The 26,390-nt window shown below is 37.4% G+C and overlaps 2 protein-coding genes across 6 annotated transcripts; one reads left to right on the forward strand and one right to left on the reverse strand.

The window, feature by feature from the left end:
• Window positions 1-58: 58 nt before the first annotated feature.
• Window positions 59-2,368, forward strand: LOC139773586 (RPA-interacting protein). The gene is made up of 3 exons (XM_071708125.1): window positions 59-360; window positions 701-935; window positions 1,076-2,368. Exons 1-3 carry the CDS (start codon window positions 280-282, stop codon window positions 1,405-1,407), a joined length of 648 nt encoding a protein of 215 aa, XP_071564226.1. The 5' UTR covers window positions 59-279; the 3' UTR covers window positions 1,408-2,368.
• Mondo (MLX interacting protein mondo) lies at window positions 1,909-24,777 on the reverse strand. 5 transcript variants are annotated; one of them, XM_071708122.1, is made up of 16 exons: window positions 24,369-24,777; window positions 18,490-18,857; window positions 9,718-9,824; window positions 8,166-8,239; window positions 7,517-7,642; window positions 7,061-7,274; window positions 6,806-6,901; window positions 6,440-6,725; window positions 5,752-6,340; window positions 5,499-5,681; window positions 5,193-5,340; window positions 4,903-5,000; window positions 4,347-4,810; window positions 4,040-4,163; window positions 3,808-3,937; window positions 1,909-3,638 (listed from the first exon to the last, which is right to left on the reverse strand). In XM_071708122.1, exons 2-16 carry the CDS (start codon window positions 18,846-18,848, stop codon window positions 3,517-3,519), a joined length of 3,120 nt encoding a protein of 1,039 aa, XP_071564223.1. In that variant the 5' UTR covers window positions 18,849-18,857; window positions 24,369-24,777; the 3' UTR covers window positions 1,909-3,516. The 5 variants fall into 5 exon arrangements, with proteins under 5 accessions (XP_071564223.1, XP_071564221.1, XP_071564222.1 ...); XM_071708120.1 differs by having other exon boundaries at window positions 4,897-5,000; XM_071708121.1 differs by lacking the exon at window positions 24,369-24,777 and adding an exon at window positions 19,318-23,340 and having other exon boundaries at window positions 4,897-5,000.
• Window positions 24,778-26,390: the final 1,613 nt, after the last annotated feature.

Consider the following 26,390-nt stretch of genomic DNA (forward strand, 5'->3'; position numbering starts at 1 on the left):
AACATTTTTTAGGGTATTTTACTTGACGTATGTACATACACGACGAATTTTTCCAACGTGACGATTGGCCAGTGGCTACGAAATAGAGGATTCCGGAAAGCGGAGGAGCAGACAGGGGCGGAGTGAGCTTCGTAAGATCGCGCATGTGCGAGAGCTACCGCGTTGCGGCCCAGCTGTGCCGGAGAAGAGTAGTTTTGACAATCGCGTTTGTCTTTCGGGGAAAAAGCGCACTTCTTCCCGATCGTGTGATCCAATTCTGTCGGCGAGGCGGGTCCTGCGATGACGTCGAAATTCAGGAACAGAGATTGCGCGAATAAAATCAGACACGGCGCGCCTAAGCTGCAGGAGGTGCTGCGAGAGGTTGGGAAGAGTCAATGTTTACCTACTTTTTAAGATTTCCGGACGATAATAATGCGCGAACGAGAGGGGACGTGCATTCTTTCATGAGCATTCTCGTGCGCGTAAAATATTTCTCGCGCCTGTTTTTTTTTTTCTTTATTTTGGTCCGAAGCTTAATATCCTTGGTATCCAATTTTGAATATCGTGGACCTCTGTGACCTGTGATAAAGAAAGATTATTAGAATTGAAAGATTTACGAGGGAATAATGTTTATCGTGATATTATATATATATATATATATATATATATATATAAGACTCTGTTTTTTCTTGTGCTCTTACATCGCCTGATCTATTTTTAGAGATGTCGCCAGAGAATGCGAGAAAAGCGGAGCCAATTATTTAGCAGACACAGAATCGGCTTGGAATCTAATTCGAAACCGGTACAGGACACATTGACAGAGATAATACGCCAAGAATTCAAGAATCTGGCTTCATCAGACGACAGTGGCACAAGTCTTACATTTAGAGAGATTGACGAGCCTCTAACTCAGGAAGAAGCGATTAAATTAGAAAATGAAATTGTTTACGAACAAGGTTTGATCAGCAAAATTTCATAGTTGTACTTTTTAGCGAAATTTTACTAGTAACATTTTGAATAACCTGTAATTCGTAATAATTGTCAATAACTTGTTTGCATTGTAACAAGAATTTGATAGAAAATAATATTGTTGCAGAACAATGGATAGCCCAAGAATACGAGAAGATTTTGCAAGACGAGAGTGAATACTTTGCGACGTATGCTGACAACGAGAATAGAGAAGTATTCTGTCCTATGTGCCAGAAAGCCATACTAGCGGAGGAAAATAATTGCGTAAATTGTCCAGTCTGCGGACTAAAATTGACAGGTCGTACCATGCAAGAAGTGAGGCATTTAATTAACCAGAGTGTAAACGTCCATGCGTTCAATTGCGTTCAAATGCCGGTATTCATGGTAATACCTGATAATTGTAATCTCAATTTGTATCTGATATGCCATGACTGTTCCACTTTAGCATTGATTTGCTGATTATTTAACTGACAGCCTTTAATTTTCCAAGATAAGAATGAAAAACTGCTGACTAATTAATATGTACTTTCATGCAAAAATATTAAATGCTGTCAATATCAATGTGTCCAAAGATTACGAGTAACGGTGAACGAATGTTATAATTTACATTAGAACAGAGTTTTTTAATGCTGATTATAATTATAATGGTTTTGTATTAGGCTTTTTTGTAAGATTTTGTAAGGAGGATATTTATAAACTTAGCTTAGGTATACCTTGTTTCAATTTATAAAATGTAATAAAAATTAATTGTCAAATTACATTAAAAATAATATTCATTATGAGAACCTTCCAAATGTGTCACTTTCAATACAAACAAGTTTGGAATATCATAAAAGAATATGTTACGTATCTGTGTACTTCAATTTTGATTATCTTAATTTTAATGTAATATCGTTCAGCGTGATTATTTATAATAGCTAACAGCAACGATCGCGAGAAGGTAGAGAAAAAAAAAATACATTAGTTTGGATTTCTTCATGTTGTTATAACTTATAACATTTGAATAATAACATGTAAATCTTTATGATTATATGATACATATTGTACAAAAAAAACATCCCTTCGATGAATTAACTTATATTATTTATCACTTATGCATTGTACATACATGATGTAAGTTGAGTGAGGGCATCTATATATTGTATAAAAAAAAATAACATCCTTTATGCTCTAGAACAAAACAACAAATTAACAGAGTGTACACAGTAAAGTGTCAATTTAAAAAAGAATTTAGCTTTCAGAGAATTAACTATTTTGTTCTCTTTTAACATCGGACTATATACAACATTTCACGTTAACAAAAAACATTACAATATGCAGAAGCCCTTTGTAGTTTAAGCTATGTTCGGTGTTCAAACCTTTGCAAATGATTTGTACATTATCACATGAATTTTCATATTAAAGATCTCATTTTACATAATGGTGTGAACATGTAAGTTATGAGCAACTCCCTTTTTATCGTCTCCACGCAATTGTAAGCTATGTACACCTCTTACTAGTGTAGTTGTGCAGTTTAATTTAATAGCAACACATTTATATCAAATAAGTGAGAGTTTAAGAAAATTATTTGCATCTTTACTCTTCAAGTCCCATTTCTCCAAAATTTATCTCTTCACCCTTGAATTATTATTGCAGTCTATCAGAACGTTTATGGCACTGATTCTATTATTTTTAATTCGTTACTTATATTTTATCGTATTAATTCCGCGAAGAAATGGTCTAAAGTTAAAAAAATGTGTTCATTACTCGGTCTGTACTGCTTTAATAGTTATTATAATTCCTAATCACAATCATGTGATAATTTAAATTAACATTTAAATAATATTTTTTCGAAAGATTAAGTGAAAATATTAATATAGAAACCCAATCATTTTTTAAATCAAAGGTTAAATTTTAGATTCCTGTATTCCTATGTTATAATAATCGTATTCATTAAGCTTTCGAGCTGAAGAATATCTCAAAGCAATGGAATAAATTTTATCATATATAAATGCTTACAATGCATAATAAATTGAAAAATTGTATAAATATATAGTAACTCTTTTCTTTATGTTTTATAAATTACTCTGTAAAGATATCATTAGAATATTCTTTGATCTTGTGTATAGCTTATACGATACTACATACAATTGGGCAAAATAAATTAATCGTGAGGAAAAGTACACGTGAAATGTTTTTTATCATAAAGTAATTATTTGCGAATGATTGTGCCATACCAATGACGTATACTGTCAGCATACATACCGCAGTTTAACTGTATAGTATGTACGCGTATCTATATTTCTTTTTAATTAACATCTATAATATAAAATTTCTTAATAATATTTTATAGATTTTACAGCTTTAACGTGACGTTGCAATAAAAAGAGGAATTGCACTTAAATTCTTATTTCTTCGTTTACGTTTCGGTTACTGATTAACCGAATTACGTCTTCTTTTTGTTTCGCATAGACTAACTTAAGTTATACGGTAACTATCATCCCTTATATATATCGCGCGTTCATATATATATATCTAAACCTTGAACTTTTTTTATATACAAACACGCTGTTGAATTCATGCACTTGATCACTGCATGGATCGTCGGCGTTCCGTTCGACTAACCGCCGCGAGTGCTTCTTCGGGAAGGCGAGTTGGATCGGTTAAAATATCAGTGGCAGTACATAGAGACCTTAGAGAATTCAGAACAGCTGAAAATGATATTTTGGTCAAGATAATCGTACAAACATTTATTGCATTATGTTGCATGCGTTTTTAATGTATTATTTAAATTTTTATTCTTATAATATATTATTGTCGCGTAGGAGCTAACATCTAAAAAATAATGTACGTTTTAGGATATCTCCCTTGTATACGAACCTGGTCTGAGATCGACAAGTGAACAATGTTGCTCTACCCACAATAATGTACTTTTATATAAATCATCGAGACTCGCAGTTGAGACTGAAGCATTAAAGGACAGCAACAGCGGTTCTAACAATATACTGAACTGATTATTACATTTAGGAAAATTATCTTTTAGAATCTTGTACATTATAGAGTGAATCAACGCCTTCAAACATAATGCATCAAAAAAAGAAAAAAAGGATACAATCCAGAATTTCCAGTTTTGTTGCGTACGCGCACGTACATATTCGTCAAACATCTCTTTCATTTTGCTGGTTCTATGTCTAGAAACTGGAGCACCCGTTGCAGGAAGCAGAGATTGACAAGTACTACAAGAATAACATCATGAAGCATTTAAGACTACCCTATTTGTGTAGATACCTAATTATAACCTATATTTATATAGACATAAATTTAATATATTCGTTCGTGACTTACCAACTAAATATTATTTCTAATAATTATTATTTATAACATCTCTCTAATTTATTGAAAGTATGACTTGAATGTACCTAATAGACGTATTAAGGCACTCGATTTGTTGTTTCAGGCTATCCATCTCGTCCTTTAATTGATGTCTCTCCGCTTTAAGTTGCCGAATATAATCCGCCCCTTTCTGTAACATCGCGGCTTTGCTCAGTTTCGCATTAGAATTCTGACTGAGCTGCGGTATCAGACTGTGCAGCATGTCGAAGCCATTCTTGATGTTATATCTACGCTTCTGTTCCGCATGAATGTGGCCGACTCGCCTCTGCTCTTTATACTGTCCCCTTTCCGAATCCTTCATATATCCACGAGTGGGTGATAAAGGACTACCTATGCTCATGGGGCTGTGTAGAGGGCTAAGGCTTAAAGCCTGGGGACTGTGTGCGTTAGAGCTGCTATCCTTTGGTGAACCTATTGGACTATTGTGGGACTGATGCGTTTGATTGTTCGCATTTAAGAGAATCTGTTGAGCTGTGGATGGTTGCATTGTCTGCAAGATATCAGTATAAATCATTGATTCCGAGCAATTTAAGAATACATATATTACAAATAAATAGATTGATTTCTATACAATACCTGTTGCTGTTGCTGTGGTTGTGGCTGCTGTATACTAGAAGTCTGCATTGTTTGTACATTCACTGGGGTCGTGATGTGTTGCGTTGTTGTTACTTGCGTTATTTCTACCGTGAAGATAATATTACATACGAATCAGTCAACGTTTATCAAATATTTGTATTATTAATATAAAATTTAATGAAATTTAATTAATATCGTAAAGATATGTTGCATAAACTATAATTATGTTCAATGGATTTGATAAGACTTTTATATTTTTCGTACGAGAACGGATAAGATTATGATGGAATACATACTATTTGTAAGTAAATGTGCAAGCAAAGCGTGGCTATTCAAATTCAGGGCTGGATCGCTCACTGCAGATACTAGAGGTGGTGGATGTATCCTAGGCGCCGTTAAAGAAGAACTGCTTCGGGATCTATTTCTCCCTTTCATTTGATGATACTAAACAAATATAATGCAATTTTATTAATAATTGAAAATGTTTCGACCGATACACTTAAACATTATTTTAAAAACTGAAGATTTAATATATTTTCTTTAGACTGTCGATCCGTAGATTGTCAGTCCATTCTGTATATCAACGCGAGTGAGATACCAACCTTTGGTATGGCAAAAATCTCTTCTTTTTCCGCGTTAGACGTTGTCGGTTGAGGTAACAGCTTGGTGTGCAAAGTGGACGCGGTAAGGTCCAAACTGGATGATGGCCTACACTGCAGCAATATCTGTGACTGTGGTGGTTGCTCCGTCGAAGAAACCGATACCACTTGTTGTGTGGGATGCGTCTGAAAAATAACAACACGCATTAACTCCACATACTCGTGACGTTCGACAAGCGTTACCGTAGTTATTTACCTTGAAACTATTGGTGCTAAATTTACATTGTTGAGCATTGAGGTTTTGTACGAGGTTTGAAAACTTATAGCACTGCTGCTGTGGCTGAACGATCTTGTAAGGTTTGCTGGACATCGGCGAGGTGGTTGGCAAGGGTCTTATTGCTTGATGCTGGGTTTGTAGTTGCGAATTAACGGCTTGTGTCGCAAAATTATGCTGTACCGCCACCAGATTTTGCACGGTGGCGGCAGTGATCGCGGGTATCTGACTTGCGTTAACTGCCGACTGATCGTTCAGTGTCGCAATCTGTACGGATTGCGGCTGATTTTGCACCGGTGTTAACCGCAGCGCCTGAATCTCCATTGCGTAAGACTGCGGCTGCTGCGATTGGAAGCCCGAATTCTGTTGCTGCGTGGCTGCTTGATACATATTCTGCTGCTGCTGTTGATGCTGCTGCTGCTGTTGTTGTTGCTGCTGTTGGGATTGCTGTATCACGCGACTATTCCTCGACAACGTCGCTCTGCTACTCCTAGTCTTTTCTCGTATGGGTTGGTTCGTCGTAACAGACGCCTCGAAGTTTGGCTGAAGAGCGTAATTTTCACTCATAGCTCTAAATGGAAAAGAGTAATACATCCGGGAATTATAATCGGACCTCGGACTTTGCTCTTTATTCGCTCATCCGAAGGCGTAATCATTTCGTAATACTCACATGTTATTTCTATACATATTCGCTGCTTCAGGTTGAGGCTGAGTATATATTTTGGCGGTGTACTGGAGATTCTGCATGCTAACCTCTTGCTCTTCCCGAGACAGCTGTTGCTGTTGCTGTTGCTGTTGCGAGGTCTGTTCGTTCTTTATCGTCGGATCCCCGCCTATTTCGTTTATCTGATTAATCGGTGTCATCAGGTCCAAATCAGAATAATTAGGGTTTAGGCTGCTATTCCGAAACAAATCGTCTTCTTCGGGTACGGGAGGCAATTTCGAGTTTAAGAATTCTTGAATCAAGATATGCAATATGTGAGAAACGATATATCGTGCGAGAAATGATATAAAGTAGATGAACATTATTGTATACCTTGCAATGGCTCAAGGGTGTCCATGAAATCATCCAGGTTCGGTTGCAAAGGGCCTAGACTGGGTTGAATAAAGTCCGCTAAGCTGGCACCTCGCGCTGTCGAACCATATTTCGTGCATTATAATATTTGTAATATTTCTATAAGTAGTATAGTTTTGCTTCTACGATCATCAAATATTATAATTATGTATAATTTTTCTAAACTCAAGAATACAAGCGAATATCTTCGGATTGAACATCTCAAAAAAAAATTACCGATTTCTCTAGGATCAGGAAAGTATATTGGTTGATTCGAGGTGATGGTTGAAAAGAGCGTATCGGTCATCAGTTGCATGTAGTCTTCGTCAACCATCATACTCTCTCCACCTGGAGCACCGCTCGTACCTCCGAATGCATTCCCCGTACCCATACCGAAGTTACCGGTAATCCCACACCCACTGCCCCAATCGAGCATGTCCATTGATTCCATCTAAAAGAAAGTGAATGTATTGAAAAGTATATCTTGCATCATGTCCATGTTTTATATCTTTTTATGTGATAAAAAACAAAGAAACCTATCTCTATTCAAGCAAGTATGACGATAAAAAGACAACGGAATCGAAATTTATTAATCATCTGTCATCAACTATTATTTTCTATCTTTCAAAGTACCGGAGACATTTTTTTTTTCAAATATCATACTACAGTACATGCTTTCGTAAGGGCACGTACCATTTCTGTGCCATCCTTGTTCGTCCAGCCAAGAAGTTTGTTTCGGTAGAACATACGCCATTTCTTGTATTCCGCTGTGACGGCCGCGAGCTTTCGTTTCCAGTATTTTCCCTCTAAGACCACCGCCTGATAAGAGATACGCCGTTGATTCACGCTCACTAAGCGCAATTTTTATTAGCGGACGTAAAAACATTTTACGACTTTTACGAGCCTACGCGGATCTTCTTACTACTTCAAGCATGCGATGCTGTATATGCGCGTGTGTGCAATATATCTGCTAGTGACACTTCGAGGAATTATAAACCGCTACGAATTATCTAATCAAACGAGACGTCGCCAATTTGCGATAAAGATAATTTCCATTGCCCAATTGCGTAATTGGGCAAAATCAAATAGCGCAATAACGAGCCATTGCTATTTAATAATCATTAATATCGACATCCGATGTCGGATATTTGTTGCTGATAATATCAAGATCGAATGGTTATTGAAGAAAATTATAACGATCAATTCCCTAATCCTTTGCGACTGTTCTAAATACGAAACTTAATAATACGGAAAATATCTCCGTAAAATTGTACGTTTTATATAAATCAATATATGCGCGAGTATATTGTCGAAATTTTAAATTAAATGTTGGAGACCATACCTCGGGTTTGTTATGAGTATCCACGTCAAGTGGCGATGCAAACTGGCACACCAGAGTGTTTTGCTTCAATATAACTAAAAAAGAAAAAATTATTCTCCGTTGAAAATAAATTTTACGAAATAATAAATTGATCGAAAAAATCGTAATAATACCAAACCAATTGCATTCAATAAATAAATATATGAGGATATTTTCTCTGATATAATCTTAGATTTGGTCAAATTTGCAGATATTTTGATTTAAATAAATGTAATAAAAAATCAATTTTTCATGTTCTTCAAAAGATATATTGAGGTAATTGCATTTATCGCAGATGAAGCAATTACCTCAAATATAATTCGAAGGTCCACGTTTCCGCAAATTGGTAATCATTAGGTAATAAACCGAGCGCATTTACTTTAATTGCCGTACTTAATTTTATATTTACGCTACGATTATCAACATACCGTACGATAAGTAAAAGTTAAAAAAAAGCGCCGCCTTATTTAATCAAGTATAAATATACTTATTAAAAATTATATATATAGCTACAGCCAATTAAAATGTAAATAATTGTAAGAAACGTCCCAAAATACAATTCAATTATACTTACTTCTAGATTATTTTTTTATTTAAACTATTCAGAATATTTATATGGTTTTAATAGTTAAGTAGTTTTGTAACCGCGAAAAACGAGTAACACATATCATTATTTTCTTCCTCAATGTTATACATAATTTTTTTATCTCGACATCTCGTTTTGGCACGGTTTTTCGTGCTTGGATGAACAAATTGGGCTAATACAGTTCGACAATTGTGTATAGATATATATACAGGTAAAATACGAGCCTCCTCGGCTCGCAATGATAAGTTGGACTTGCGCCAGGTGAGTATAATTGATGCGAATGTAGCACACGGAGATGGAACTCTTTAAATAGACGGGTAATTACTTATCTGGTCATTCGACGAATAGCAAGACAGTTGGTAGCTGTCTGAACTCGATAAACAGCACTCTGCGTATATCACGGTAATTGAAGTATCAATGAAAGCGGATTGAAACTGAAGTATTTCGACAAAAAAAGGGACAATAGTTTTGAGTTCGAAATTCGTGTAGAATCTGCTATAAATATAAAAGATTTAATGAAGTAAATTTATAATTTTTAATGTCGATTCTCTCTACATGCAAAGCTGCATTTAAAATAAATTTTACGAATTATGTGGATTTTTCATTCTTGCATTGGATACTTCAATGGAAAAGTATAATATTTAAACGTAGAAACACTTTCGGGAACTAATACGATCGTTTCATTTAGTATCGAGTGTTTTGATCGATAACACGATAAAAATAGATTAAGATCGAGTTTGCGAACATGACGATATGATGAAGATAACGAAGCAAACCTGAAGCTTATCAATCAATTGTATTACTCTGCGTTTTTTCTTCATAAAACAAAGATAGATTTACCCAATGATAAATTACATTTATATCAGAAGATATTCTAGAGTTCCTGTGTTTATTTTTAAAACATATCGGCTGACAGAAAGTGCTAACAAGTGTTTTTTTTTCGCTTACACTGCATGTGCCAGCATCTCCAAATCACGTTGTTCAGTCTGATTTTGTCCTTCCATCTCAGTCTGATGCCTTTGAAGCGATTCCACTTAGGCGATGTCAGCTTCTGTCTGGAACAAATCCAAATGCCCATACGTCATACCCACTGTGGTAATTAAATTCGAATCCTGTATAATCAACATGGAGGATAAATAAGTTTTATCAATAAACGAACCATGCAAACGATCATACATTATTTCAGAAGATTATTTCACTTTTATATGTATATAAAGTGTTGTTGAAAAATTTGAACAAACTTCATTTCAGATAACTCTTTTTTAAATTTGGAGTTTGGGATTTTCTTCTTATAATAATGAACATTTGATTAAATATTACCTTTTTTCAACATCTTAATTTTCCATATCAAATATTGTGATACAACTAAATAATTCAAACTCCATCAAAATGAAGATTACTCGAAATTGAATGCATTACTTTATTCAATAGTATTCTGTACTTGAACTATGTATGAGATGGAATATAATCTACGTGCAAGAAAACATTTTTCTATTATTTGTAACAAAAAGAGAACAAAATGCGAGTCAGTGAACTAATAACAAAATTAGTGTATCAATAGCTTGTATCGGGGCTACTTCTTGGAATATATTTCAGTCAGCGAAACACATGTTAATTTAAACTGCTGTCTTCAAAACATTTCAATTAGGCAGATGCATCGCAGTAATTTTAAATAGACGCGACCAATAATTTTGACTCGTCAGTAGACGAGTGTTTGTGATTTCGACTTATCGGCAGGCTCTCTATCGTGGAAAAAACACCGTGCGCTTTGTGCGAGCTTTCCAAGACGCAGTTAGAGTGATTAGTGAATTTCCACGCTAGAGTTCAACAAACGGCATGCTTACATGCGCATTTCTTCCTGGCATTTGTGACTTAACATAAATTAAAGGCACATTTAAAGGTCCTCTTTAACGCTAATGCTCAATTACTCGACCACATTTTTGTCATGTAAGTATTATTATTGCTGTTGCAATTTTCTCTTTTCTAACAAAATCTCTAGTTTCTTTGTGAAATTATTCTACAAATTCGATCGCTTATGTCTGTAATTTTCAATATTAATTAATACACAGTATGTTTTACATAAGAAAATCAATGTATAATACAAAATTGAATACTGTAACATGGAAACAATTATAATACGAATATTATAATATAAAACAAATATAAATATATTTAAATGTCTTTTCCATCGATAAGTTAATTTTTTACGGTGGGAATATCTGAAATATATTAATAAATTCGTCATTGAGTTTTACATTACAGGAAGAAACATTTATCTTGGCTTTTTGAAACACGCAATCGTAAAATCCTACGGCGAGCTTTTCGTTATCGTCTTGTTCGTCGATATATCGCTGACGAGAGAGAGAAAGAGAGAGATAGAGAAAAGAGTCAAGAGAGAGAGAAAATAATCTGTAGTCGGAAGATTTCCACTTGCTCGTATCTTTGCGACGAACGTAGCGAGGGTTCTTCTCCTTGGCATTAGACCCTGGCCGGCCGGTTCTTTTCGTGTTATTGCCATTTCAATTTTTATATAATTTTCGAAGAGATTAGATAAGGCCACAGCTCGAAAGACATGGCGGAGAAAAGAAATACTTAACTGTAACGAATCCAATATCGTTTCTGTCCGAAATTCTTACGAGACGACTCGTAAGAATTCCGTTAAAATGGAGGACTGATAAGTAAAAAATAATCAGAAGAATTATCGCGCGCGCGGAAGTATACGCCAGATTAATTAATCCCGTGAAATTAATTAAAGTAAAATAAATGCGCTGTATAAAACAACTTGTAGATATGTGCGTTTTTTTCTGTTACACATATATCTACAGCAACAGCTGCAGTGAAGTAAAATTAATTTTTTATTATTTATAATTGAAGCAAATACTATAGAGATTTACTTGCATATATTTTAGCGGCCGTGATAATAATCAATGAAATAAAATACATAATTTCACGCAAATTATGCTGCACGAGTGAAAGCGATTAATTAACTTCTCTACACATTACATTATTAAATGTGTAGTAAAATTACTCCATAGTTAAATGCTAATTTTATGTTAGTGATAAGCATATATAATAAATATTGTGAAACTTTTTGCTGATTTGATTATTAATTATTCTTACGGATAATTTGGCTGTCATTATAATGTCGCGTTACAAACGTAACGATGTCGTAGCAAAGTTGCAATATTGTATTATATTGATCTCAAGAATGAGCACAGTTCAAGGCAAGAGTAGATTTCTTGTGTGAGCAACATTAATTTGAAAATTCCAGGAATTCTTTACACAGAAAGAAAAAGAGAAAAAGAGGAAGAAAAGTTATCAGAATCAGCGCTGTGATTAAGCAGACTAAAACATATATTGCTGATATAACAACCTTTGTTAAAGTTTTGCTACTATTACTAAATTATATAGCTATCGCTGCAAAAAATGTTAGTTATCCATATTTTACGACTAGATTTGCTATAGTAGGTAATCCTCTTTTCTTTCGTTTGTGTTAATCGTATTAATAAAATTTTTTTGATTCTCTAATAAACTCTGTTTGTCTGAAAACACGCGAGTCACCGTCTTTATTTGCAAATTTCTCATTTTCGCAACATTAATGATACCCAGTGCTATAGAATCTCATTATCAGATAATGCGTTATTTGTTCGCTGCACGATACGCTGTTCGGTTGAGATCAACCATCGCGTAGCAAAATTTTCGATTATTATCGTATTGTCGAGAAACTCAATGGTGTGGCAAAACAGATATCGCATTTGTAGGAAGATTTCTGGAAAGAAGGTTGGCAGCAGTCGGGAGAAAAAGAAACCACCGATAAATAAACTGCTACGCACGGAATGAACAAAAGAAATACGAGCCACTAACTTCGATAAGCGCCACGAATCCCTCGATACCGTTTTTATTTTAAGCTTTTCGCGGTTTTAATTATCTGAGTTATAAGAAGAGAGCAAAGATCGCGCCATGAAAACTAAATTCGTCTGCCTTTTTAATTTCTCGTTAAGTGCGTCTCGAAGATAATAAATTAATTTCACGGCGAAAATTTCCTGGATTTTAAGTTCCTGGATCTAAATTTTTTCAATAATAATAACTCTTCGGAAAAAATTAAAGATTTTTATTAAGAAAAAAAAGAGATTCTAAGAATTAAACAATTCAAAAATAGTCTCTTAAATCTTTGTCGAGGTTAGTGTTGAGATGAAAAATGTCCTTGTTCAAGAACGATGACATTTGGATAGATTATCGCGCAAGAGCTCAAATAGCAATGGAAGAGATAAATATCGTCCGTATATAATATTATCGATCACTGTAAAAATATACAGCGGGTATATAGGTACGCCATATGGCTAGGAAACAGAAATAGACTGCGGGTAGGTGGGCTACCGATTGGATAGGTGGGCGAGCCTCCGGTGGCCAGCTTTCGACTCGCGGATCCTCGGTCTCTCGCACGCCTTGCTTGTTGCTCGTCGTGCGGAAGTGTTACGTTGCTGGCGCGTATACACGCGCTACGCGCTATACGAGCGTGTACTCACGATGACGCAGTGGCCTTGGTCGATAAAAGACTCTCGGAGGAGAGGAGGCTTTTACGGTAATCTAGGCGCGATTCGCATTTTCGCGATTCGTCGTTCGAGACGACGACGGACGACAACGACACAACAATCGAGATTAGCGTGATCCGGGCAAGTCCGACGTTTCCGTTTTCAAAGGATCTTGTGCCCCCGAGACGTTTACCAAAAGCTTACACGGCTGTTGGCTGAAAGGCAAGAATCTTGTTATATGGATTCGCGCTACTGCGTCTCGATTACCCTCCGAAAAGCTTGTAGATCGTAGATTGTCTCTGACCCAGAAACCGTCAATGTATCGATTTTCAAGCAACTGTCATCATTTTTAATTATACGCGTTTCGCTAATCGCGACCGCGGAGATGCAGCGGACGTGAGATACGCTGACGTAAGGCGTAAAACGATAGCATGCAAAGAGAGCAAACTTTCTCATGATATATGCGGATAGTGCTTGTGGAAGGAAAAATCTACGATTCGCTTGCTGTGATATATCATAAGAATTACGTGAGCGACTGTAAACCCGATTTTCTATTCCACAAAAGAAAAAAAAAAGTAAAATAAATCAATGCGAGATAAATCATATTACATCAGAAGTTACTCGAAGCATCCAATGTCAAATGCTGTTATTAACTTTATTTTTTCTTTTACAATTAAATATTTTATCAGAATGTGGACTTGCTTAAGTTGTTGACAAAGACACAGATTATTCGATAAAATATATCGTTCGCAGTCAACGACGCTCAACCGTTCTGTCGAAGGATGCAGAGGAAACTGAAGAGATCAGTTTTACCTTTCGCAATTCGGTGTAAGTTTTTGTCGAGCATGGATGTTCTTATTCTGCGTCATTGCCGCGAATAATCTTACGATTGATTCAACGATAGCTGCATTTAACGTGCATTATGCAACGTAAGACGCTGGGAACGGACGTTAATGCGTGCATCTCATAAAAGTCGGATTAACGACGTAAACACGGAAATTCCATCTATTCATATTTTCTTTAAAGTGCAGCGTGATATCGCGATAGAGAACGCAATCGGAAGTTTACCGATTAATTCTGTATTGTCGACTGACGTGTGTATCGCTGATTTGCGCAATTATTTGCTCTGACCACATATCCAGGATAGAAAGGAATAAATAAGTAAAAGTAAGAATAAATATAAATAGATATAACGTCAATGGCTATACAAGTTTCTCGTAAAAAAAAAAGATTCAAAGAGCAAATAAATTTATATTTTTTACGTCATCGAAGATTTAAATAATAACTTATACAAGGTTTAACATTTTTAACATTTATAATTGTATATGTATATATATATATATATTCTTTTTCTAATAATACTTTAATTTTTCGATATATTAATTTCAATATAAATTTAATTTCAACGCGGCTTCGCTCATAGAGTGTTCACAAAGTTTTACAGTAAAAATTTTTCGTTGCAAATTTAATAAATATGTTAGTGAATAGTTTTCCATGATACCTATAATAGATTTAATATAACTCGAGTTTTATATCTCCTAAAAATAAATAAACACAAATCTGCGAATAAGTGATAGAATGCTGCATCACGATTGTTACTTTGTTAAAAAATTTTCCGTTTCTATTGGTGATCTGGTATCGCTGACGTAAAGCGTTGATCATTGTACCGCTGACACGAATATTTTTCATAATAATCAATTAAGCTGCGAGGGTTTATGTCATAATTATACGCAAGAAATATGCACCAGCAGAAATATACGCAGGCACAGTTTTGTTATTGCAATAAAAATTTATTTTTTAGCTATACCGATATGAACTTATCGCAATCCATTACAATTCCCCATACATTCGGCCTTTAAACGTGATAGGCATGCAGTGAAATTCGATCGATATCAAGATCTTCGAGCGATAATTGCGATTAGAAAAGTATTAAAATTTACGTACCGATTTAAGTTTGCGCAGCAGGACGTTTGCGAAAAGATATTACTCGAAAACCAATCGATAGCACTGTAGGCCGATGTCATTGTATCGGAAGGAGAAAAATGCTCGAAGCACTCGCAGGCTGTTCTAAATCACTTTCCTAACTTCGTCTAACTTTATCGTGAATTTTGTATCGAAACAATAACGCCATCCCGAGAAGAATTCCAACAGATACGTTTCAATCGGTAGCTATTACTGTGCAAACTGATCCTTAATCGTTTCATTTATTCTTTTTTCCGCAATAAAACGCCCAGTCTAACGAGTCATGATTAGATCAACATCTAGTTATTCAAATCCATGCGCGTAAGAGTCGATGCTGCACTAGGAAACTACTCATATCTGAATATAAAACTATTTTTAATATACATATAGGAGAGTTATCTCTTTTCCGTTCGTTTGAGTCGATCGTTTAATTCTCAAAACAGTCCTGATTGAAAAAAAAGTAAAATAGACTCATTCACACATTAAAAGATAATTAATAAAATTTACAAATCCAATTTTCAGCTTACAAATTTTAGTAAACAATGTAGTATTCGAGTATCCAAAGGTAACTTTATAAACTTTTTTGTTACAAGATAGTTTTTTTAAAATTCATTTTGCCTCCTATTTGCTGAAAGTAGTGCGTATAAAGAGAACGCTTTTTTATTGGTTCAACTTGCGATATTATTTTTACGATTTACATGGCGCCATTATCGTTTTATTTTTATTTATCCTGAATTACGTTTGCATTGCGATGTTTATTAAGAGGAAGAGCACAAAACCTTATCGTCGATAACGGGACGATCGAAACGTGGCGTGGCACGTCTTCCAGGGTCGCCAAAGATATAATTAATTTAGCCTCTTGTTTGTCAAAGCATTAAGAACAGAAGCCGATACTATGTAGCGCGTTATCGGCGCTAGATTTACCGCAGAATTGACTGAAATTACATTGTATCAAGCGGTGCCGATACATTGACCGAATTGTATTATTGATGTTACCTTCAAATTATGATGTTTGCTCTCTTGACAATTCCGACTCGTTGCCTTATATAACGTTAAACCGTATTAGTGTATTAGATATCAAATAATAAATATAATAAAATATAATAAAATATAATAAAATAGTTTTATATCGTAAGAAAATGCAGAAATTATTATTTTAAATCACAAGTTATACTTCAAAAATAATACTCGTAATTCCTCTATTATCTTTGGGAAAAAATATACTATGAGAATATACATATAGCTAATGAAAGAAAGATAAGACAGTCTTTCACTTTTTATACAGTGTTAAAGTTCATTTTTTACCATTTGCTAGTTAACAAATCATACTTAATAAATATTACATTGAAAAAATTATAAAAATCACTTGTCACGGTTTCAATTGCGAATTATGAATTAATTAACTCAATCAAAATTTTTGAAAAAGCCACAAATGTAGCTAAGTGCCGTTAAAACTGCACGTGCGAATATATAATAGCTTTTGCTGCAGGCGTGCCGCAATGAATCAGCTGTAACGTCACCGAATATGTCGGCACATAAGGAACACGCTTGTATGACGGATTTACACATTATTTGTCTGCATTTTGCATTGAATTTTTCAGCTTTATCATAAAATTACTTTCTTTACAATGTTAATTATTTCCTGTATATTCTTTTAGTATAATGTTTCTGTATAATGTTTTGTGAAATAACGATTTTATTTTTCACGAGATTTCCCCATACAATTTTAATAGATTTCTGTAAATTCTTATCGGCGTCCTAATTTTTGATTTAATTAAATCAGCATTCTCGTGAATATTATAATACTTTTATATTTTAATGTCCTGTTTGATATCAGCATGATATATGCATAGAATTCTACAGAAAAATAGTCACAAAAGAAAATTTTATATAAAATATTATATGAAAAACAGACCAAGAAGTATTATGTAAATCTATGCGAAATGAAAGGGAGAAACAAAAAGATCTATTTCTACCAAGTTTTGTAAATCAAAATATTAATGGTTTTTCTTCGTTTTCCCTTAATTTGATCTTTGATTTGAAATAAGATGGATGTCAGTGGGATTGTAACGTAAACTTGGGTTAACTTTAACTCAAGTGTGCTTAGGGCAAGAGGAAACAATCGCGGCGTGTGTCGTCGCAGGGAAAACGGAAATTGTCGGTAGAAGCCGTGTGTGTTCGTCGACGTTCGCGACTTTAGCGAGGCCGCGCTTAATTGCGGTGTTGTCGTTTGGTTCTACGGCCTCTCTTTCATTAATTCAATTGTCCTTTATCAGCGGGAATGCTACCGACCAGCCTAGACCGGGCAGCATTTGTCCGGTTGCCCAGCAAGATGTGCCTTTTTGTTTTTTTCGAACAAGAATACTTCTCTTCCTTCGATATGCAATTGTATCGCGGATGTAAGACCTGTTTTAGCCTTTCTTAGCGTTATGACATGTATTTCGGAAGGAAAAAGATAAAACAAATGAAGTGTTGAAAGTGAAATTAAAACAAACAGATCTATCTTTGGCATGTATGTTTTATCGCAATTAATCTCGCGATTTAATTGAATTATCGACTCGAACATGCTTCCGAGGAGAACATTATTTTCTGTATTCTTTTATCTCGTATAATTGAATTCGCTGCTGACAAAGTTTCAGTCATTATGTCTCTCGTTTAAAAAGAAACGAAAGAGATGCGATCATCAGTTCAATTCTAATTCTTTCATTGCATTATTTGAAGTTTGTAATATTGCATTTAATAATATTGTAAAATTTGTGTACTAAATTTTTGTTACATTGATATTAATAAAGTGATAAAAATTTAGAATAAAAACGAACAACTTCTTAAAGCCTAATTTATGTGTATTTACCTTTAACTTAGGTATATTTAATTTGATGTTAATCATTAATATTGACATCACTCATATAGAATTAAGAAGAAAAATGTTTCAATAGTCTTCTTAAAATAAAAATTTTCAAGTTTTAATAAAAAAAACTTTATATAGACATTAAATAATTCAATATATATTATATTATTTTGAAATTTTCTTTCTCGAAGAAATAAATATGAAAAATCAAGGGTTAAATTCTCACACAGCTTGTAAAGCTTGATCCCGATTAAAAAAAGAATTTAAGATAGTTTAGAGGCAAACCGCGCGATTGTGGATCGAGTAAAACGGCCCACTGTTATCTACCGTTTTATTCGACGGGCATAAAAAAATCGCCGGAGAAAAGGAGGAACTCACCTGTAGGCGAGGGACATGCACTGGAAGAGTTTGTTCAAGGACGTCTCGATGCTCAGCTGCTGGGAGGTGCTCCTGTCGTTAAAAGAACTCGCGAATCTGTTGTGGAAGAAACCTGGCGGAGCGGTGATCGAGAATCTGGCGGTCTGCTCTTCCTGGTCCGGCACCGGCACGGCGAGATCGTCCTCGTCATCCTGCGCCTCGGCCTCGAAGTCCGACACCATGAAGTGGCCCGAGTGTATCGTCTCCCGCGAATCCCGTCCGCCGTTTTTCTCCCGCTCATTATCGTTGCCGGCGTGATGAAAGCCGCCCTGGCTCGTCATCGCCGATGGTTTTCGGTATATCAATTCCGCCTGCATCATTCCGATCACCTGCGGACACGAATAGATCCCTTCGATACGCGAATCTCACCTCACGAATCTACGTCCTCGATCGAGAATAAATGGAAAGTCGAGCGTGCGAAGGCGTTTGACTGCTTGATACGATTGCGAGATATAATATTGACAATGTACAGTTCGATAAAACTAAATTTTACACTAAACAATTTGAGCCACATTTTATATTCAAATTATGCAACAAATAATACGTTAGAATAACCGACGATAATAAGAAATCGATAACAACATAAAATATTAATTAAAAACCTATGATATTTCAATAGAATTTTTTGCCGATTTTTTCCTGCACAACTGAAAGAGAGAGAGAGAGAGAGAGAGAGAGAGAGGGAGAGAAATAAAGAAATGTGCAATTGATGCACATTTGCAATAAGACAAAATTAAGCAGCTTTGATTCATTGGTTAATTGGAGTAACTAAAAATTTTTATCGCTCACCAATATTGTAAATGAATATGACGACAGATTTAAAAATCTGAATGGAAAAATTTTGCTTTATCTGTTTTGCGGTCTAAAGATTGCCAAAGTGGTATGCAGTAGGATTAGGCGACCTCGTTTCAAGAAATTGCGCGCAGCAAAGTCTGGGTGATAGAAGAAAGGCTTGACAGACACAACAAGTCCCAGTTATCGCCTGTAATAAATTCAGCTCAACGCACTCCCTTTTTCTAAGTATACATATTCGAATATCAAGAGAGAGAGAGTGTGTGTGTGTGTGTGTATGTATTGTGCGTGTACCGAAGTATAAGCTATAAAAAATCAATACTTAAACACGTTATCTGTATCAATATTATAAAATCGATAACACGTGCCCAGATATTTTCGTAGACGAGTCGGTGTACAACACCATATCGTAATATTACCTAATAATAACGCAACGAGATTGTTAGACAGCACACGAATACATGGATTGAAAACGTAAGCACAATACACCTGCGATCGTATGGTGGAATAAAAATCTCGAAAGAAGAAAAAAAATTCTATCTATTTGTAATTAAATTAATATCGATTTTAATATCACTTCGTCTAAGTCTAAGGGATATGAGACTCCGACTGGCGCCAGGCTTCCTGTCGATACGCGATTAACAAGTTTATTTCGCGATAGCACGTGGCGGGGAGCGATCGGAACTCGGAACCTCCTGTCGGTTGAATAATCATATCGTCGAAAACGCACGGCCGATACCGTTTTCTACGGTTCGAACGTCGATTTCTATGAACAATCGTGAACACGTGGCGTTCTCGATGGTCAGTGACTTCTCAGAGCTATATATAAAATTAAACGCGATCGAGACATTTCATCGTGACGATGGCGACGTGTCCCACGTAATGACGAACGTGATCAAACGTTGATCTAATAGCCGGTGGTGCGCAACGAATTTTCGTGTGTGACAATTCTCTCTTATTTTATTTCGATTTACTTTATTTCTCGAATGGCGCGATTGTAGAATAGTTGTGAAAGAAAAAAAAAGTGATTTTCTTCATAAAATAAGCTGGAACTCTTCTGTCTTCGACGATATTTCACGAGTAAATCTGTCGTGCAGCCTGTTTTAACTCTCTGACGCAATATATTTCAGATGAACCAAATTTCGAGCCTGTGTTGATGATTTATCGAATGTATCTAGATTACCGAATGTATCTAAACGCAAATATGACTAAGGGACTAAGGTTGTTTGTAATATGTTCACGTGTTAACCGAATGGATTGATGGGAAAACATGTCCTATTTATAGTCTATGTGGAATTTGTAGAATTTCATATTTACTTTAGCTCGAAAACAATTTCTACATTCATGTCTGAAAATACGCGCTTTAGTTGATTCATAAAATATTTGAGATTGAACCATGTTTCTCATTAAGTTATGCGACTGGATCACTCATGGATGTAAAATATAAAAAGAGTCAATAAATTAAGATGTACTGATATAGGACTTAGGTCTTTATTTCATTCTCATTTAATCGACTATTACTAAGATACTCACTATTAACGTATACTAATAACGATATTATTATAGCTCGATTTCAATTGTACCGTTGTTATTGATACGGTATTATTAATCGTATACGGATGCCACTCCTAATCGCGCTCGCGAGATTCTGAAGAGTCCTAGATTTCTTCCCTCTAACGCAATCCTAATTTATCACTTTATCACAGCATATAGATAGCACGCTATGAATAGAAGGAATCAGGAGAGACTCAAGAGACTGTGTATAACTTTGAGGGCCCAAACTGGCGCTCCACGTGGTGACGAAACAAGAATTTCGATAGGGAAGCGATTCGGCTCCATTAAGCCGACCTATTAACACCGATTGCAAGTCACACGGAGTATGTATCCGAGATCACCCGTTATAACCGGTTTCCCGCGGGTTCTTCCCGTTCGTTATTAGTTATTATCCGGCCATTGAATTCCGGACGGCGCTTCAAGAGGTGTGACAAGAAGTAACACCTATCTTTGGCTAAGGTTCAAATACGATCGTACGACTTGATTGTTTATACGATTGTCGATTATCGTAAGTTCATACGCGCCAGGTAGCTTGCGTTTTTTTTTCTCTCCTTCGGCAATCTTACGCAAGTACTTGCGACAGCTCACGCGTCATTTTCCGGCGAGCGGATTCAGCGGTATGGCATTAGATGTCGAGAAATGTGAAGGTGTTCTGTCTCAACGTTGCGAATCGTGTGCACAACATGATACGTGGAAAGCGATAATTTATGCACGTAGCACGTACGTGGTCCCTTCGTATATCCGCGTTTCGTATCGCCAAGGTAATTTCGTTGACTGCGAAATATCCGCTTTTCGCTAAAAGCGCCTGCAACAACGTCGTCTGTCGGAAATATCTCATTGCTTGACCTACGGCGAAACTCTCTTATAAAATTTAATTTTCCACATAAAAACTGAATATCACGTTGAACGTTAACAGCATTATAAAAACGAAGAAAGCTGTAGCGCGAAAAAAAGAAACGTGGATTTTAAAAGTTTTGATTTTCAATATATTAAATATGTTAATCAGTTAATATGTAATTAATTGATATATTGCAATTATCTGACATTTTATATAAAATGTTATTTCTCAGATTTCTCGACAAGCCAGTTTTTCAACACTATTCCGTAACACGCCGGTATCTCTCACTATCTGTAAAGTATTAATGCCCTTTGACCCTCTCGAGCTCGCTCTATCGCAGGGCGAAGTCAAATGCCTTATCCGTTCGCTCATTAATGCTCGTCGTGCGAGCGCGCGCACCGCTTAGATTTCGGATCGTACAGATAAAAGCGAGTAATTACGGTCAATATGGTGTAAGGCAGGAATCTCGTATGTACAAGAATATCTTGTTTAAAAGTGGTCACACACGCAGGCATAAATACTACCGATTTCCAAGAGCATACTAAATGAAGTGTGTGAGTGAGTTAGTTAATTAAATCTACGTGAAACACAAAATTCATAGCATCTGATATTGGTGCGCGTTAATAAAATTTTGAGTTACATTTTAACAACGACGTACTTCTGGCATTTTTCCGTCTGATCGCAGCGGGAAAAATTGACGCTATTATTTCTGATTTATGTTAGAGATTTCAGACAGACGGAAAATCTCGTTAATCGAGATCCAATTTTGTGATTTTGCGCCAACTGGCAATCTCTATAAATCTAATCTTTCCAATAAAATAATGGAATCATTTGCTACCAGTTATACTATATTATGCAATTATTATGTTACATTAATTTATCTAATTGATACACGGAGATGTTTATAACAGAGAAGAATATAAGTTGGGTCAAGATTAATTGAGCTTACATTATTCCATAAAATAATATTATTTTTAATCCATTTTCGTGATTTATTTCCAGCATCAATCAACATTTTTATTATATTTAAAACCGATTAGATTTATTCGAGACTGCCATGCCAGTTGGGCAAAAAATTCTAAATTTTGCTTTGAAACGCTCGACACCACTTCAGTTTTCTAAATGAAGCAATGTAAAAAAAAAAAAAAAACCCACGAAGACACGGCATCTCGCACAGTTGTTTTTATCGTTACTTTGTTTTGATTCGCCAGAAACGCGAAACACGGTCTCTAACGTTTTTGCCACATACATATTTACAAACAGGAGTAACTCTCCCCAGTAGCAAACACAAGTTCAGGAATTTCTACCTTCCATTGAGTTCTAAGGATTATTATCGGGGCGAAAAACAGCGGTCGGGCACGCGTGTTTACGACGCGTTGCCTCATCAATCTCATTTCGCGTCGGAATAGGGGACCACGTATGGGGAAAATGGAGAATTCGGAGCACGGTACCTGTGAACAGGCGGTACCCTAAGAGAACGGTATTCCTGCCTTACATTCCTTTAATGTTTTCGAGATGCTATGCGATTATTTCGCCGGCTGGATAAGATAATCTTAAGACCAGATTTAAAACAATCTTAACACTAGAACGACGATTAACGTATACTATTTAAATATGTATTAAACATATTAAACATATGTATAGCTTTGAAAAAAGAAATAAGAAGAAAAAAAAATAAATTAATCGAGTTAGCTCTCGTTCGCTAGCCCTGTCTCCTCAATTCGCCTAATCAAGTTAATTATATATATATCTTGCAACGAAAATCATGTAAGATTTCAGAAAATGCATAACCGCGTCGTAGATTAATAAAACATTACTTGGACTTTCGGCGGTTCTAGTGTTAAATGTAAGATCGGATATATACCGCCCTGAGATAAAACTATCTCGGCGCAAAATGGAACGTCCGCCCGCTTCAACATCGCAAAAGCTCCGAGGAAGAGGAGCGAGAGGGAGAGGAAAACAAAGGGTACAGCGTTGTAGCTAAACAAACGGACGACGACGGTACGCACGAAGCGACGGCGACGGTGTACGTACACAAACGGCTTCCCTCTCGCTCCGTAATTTTTCATATATTACCGTCGCCCTCCCCGCCCGTCTGTTTAGATACTACGACTCCTTTCTCTCTCTCTCTCTCTCTCTCTCTCTCTCTCTCTCTCTCTTTCCCTCTTTCTCCACGGGGCGAGCTGTTCGACAATCGGCTCAGGCGCATCACGGATCTCCTTATCGCGTCACTCCGCTCCCGCGTCACGATTTTTATCGCGAGCCCCTGGCTTCGCGTTTCATGGAAATCGCCCGCACGTTTCTCTATCCTCGCTGCTGCTGCTGTGTTCGTTCTCTCTATCTTTCTCTCTCTCTCTCTTTCTCTCCGCCCACGGATCAAATAGCGCAGTTAAGCCTCCGCAGTTAAGCCCGCGAGTCGTTATCACTCCCGTTTCGCGTCGGCGATCTGTCCCCCTCGACGATCTAGAAAACGACGCATCTGCACGGACGTCGCGCACCAGATGTTGCTCCAATCCGCGGGAACAATTTGCGTTGCGGCCGCGACGACCGCCGACCGCGACGTATGTGCGCGCGCGGGAGCGCGGGCGCACTTTACGATGAATCGCGCGCACACACGCACACGCACACGCACGAGACGAGCCTCCGTCGCACTCACCTTCTGGACCTATCTCACAACTCTTCGTCACCCCGTTCCCCGTCTCTCTCTCTCCGCCGTCGATGTGGCCGACGCACGGCCCGTAGGGAGCAAGCTCCGAAAATTACTTCTGCCCCGCGATCCCGTCGGGCGACGAAGGGGGGCAAAAAAAAAAAAAAAAAAAAAACTTGGTCGAGCACCGCGATCCCGGCGCTTGTCTCGCGCTCGCGTCTTCGCGACTCGCGGCTCGTCAGGCTGGGCCGCGAGGCGCCGCGCCCGGACGCGGCCCGTACGCGCTATTGCACGGCACACGCTCGCTCATGATGGCACGGCGACGCCATTTGCGCACTACACGAGTATCGGTATTACCCACAATCGCCCGCGCTACACGACTGGCGAGTGGCGTGACTGGACGGCCCGACCACGCGCGCCACTATGCACAGCTGACGGAGGAATGCGGCCGCGCCGCGCGCGCCGCGTTCCCCCACCCTTTCCCGGCCAACGGCGGTTGCCCGGTTGCCGCGGCAAGATCGCTTGCCGCCGACGCCGCGACGCGGTTTTTTTTAAATCGCGCGGTATGCGGAGCAGGATGCGAAACAAGGGAGCTTTCCATCAAGGCATTTCTATTGACTGAATTGTTTAAAGGAATTGAAGTGATATAAGGAATGGAAAATGATGATAATAGCAAATACAAATTATTATTTTGTATCTTTGAGCAGTCAATCATTTCGTAATCAGGCGCCAATTTGACTCGCGTCGTGTCGCGCGGCGAAACTGCATGAGAGGGTTGGCGCGGGCCGCGGGGGGGCGCGGGGTCAATCTCGAATCTTTCGTCGCCGCGAACCGGCGCGAACGCAACGCTCGCGTATATACAGGACGGACGGATCTATTTGTCGCGGCTCGTATAATCGGTAAGCTCCGTAAGCGCAATCATTATGAGCTTCCGTATTCAATGGTGTCTTTTAGTATTTGCCACTCGTGCGACGTAGATTCGAAGCTCGATACATTGCTTAAGCTTAAGATATTTCGCGAGATGCGTTCGGCCGAAATTTATCGCGCGGGATCACGGTAAAGATGGCGGCATCGCGGCGTCACTGACGTCACTCTCGAATCTCTCGTCGTCGCGAACAGAACGTCGCGGGTACAGGACGGGCCTATTAGTCACCGCACGTTTGATCGGTAAGCGAAATCATTATAAGCTTGAACTCAATCGTGCCTCCGGTATTTGACGCACATACGACGTAGATTCGACCGGTACATCGCTGACTTCATAAAACGAGTATTTCGCGAGATGCGTTTAACCGAAATTCGTCGCGCGGCATCATGGTTAAGCTGGCAGCGTCACTCTCGAATCTTTCGTCGCCGTGAACGGAACGTCACGGCGCATACAGGACGAATCTATTTGTCTCATATTTAATCGTGTCTTAATATATTTGACACTGGCGTGACGTAGATTCGACGCTCGGTACGTTGCTTAAAATATTTCACGAGATGCGTTTGATCGAATCTGTCGCGCGAACAGTCGAGAGAGCGACGTTCATATTTTCCGGATATCGCGTTCCGCGAACATTTATATTCTTAACTTTAACCCGTACGCTTCATCTGCTTTATAACGTGCGAATCTAATCACCGCGGCGATTTGTCGCGAAATTATACGCACTTCCTGCATCGATTTTCCGTCCGAATGTAATACAGTTCGAGTCGTGCAAATGATTGACGTCCGGACGTCGGGAGTGCCGTATACGTAGCAATCATATAATAGTTAATTGTGTTCTAGCGAGCGCCATAAATGAGCGACCGCGGAGGGAGGAGGAGGAGGCCCAGGAGAGGCGTCGAGCGACGGCGAAGCAACCACGAGGTGAGCAATTTGTTACTTATTTTATTAGTTACTGAATTTAAACGGTTTTCCTCGCGAGAATCACACGATTACAACGAGTATTCCACGCACTAATTATAGTAATATTACGTAACATTATAGCTTATAAAATGTATTATATATTTTTTACATTTGAGAGGCTTAAAATATTTAATAAAGTATTTATA

Source organism: Temnothorax nylanderi, unplaced genomic scaffold (genome assembly GCF_030848795.1).
Source record: "Temnothorax nylanderi isolate EJ_2023f unplaced genomic scaffold, tnyl_v1.0 TNYL_tig0064_pilon, whole genome shotgun sequence".
NCBI classification, from domain to species: domain Eukaryota; kingdom Metazoa; phylum Arthropoda; class Insecta; order Hymenoptera; family Formicidae; genus Temnothorax; species Temnothorax nylanderi.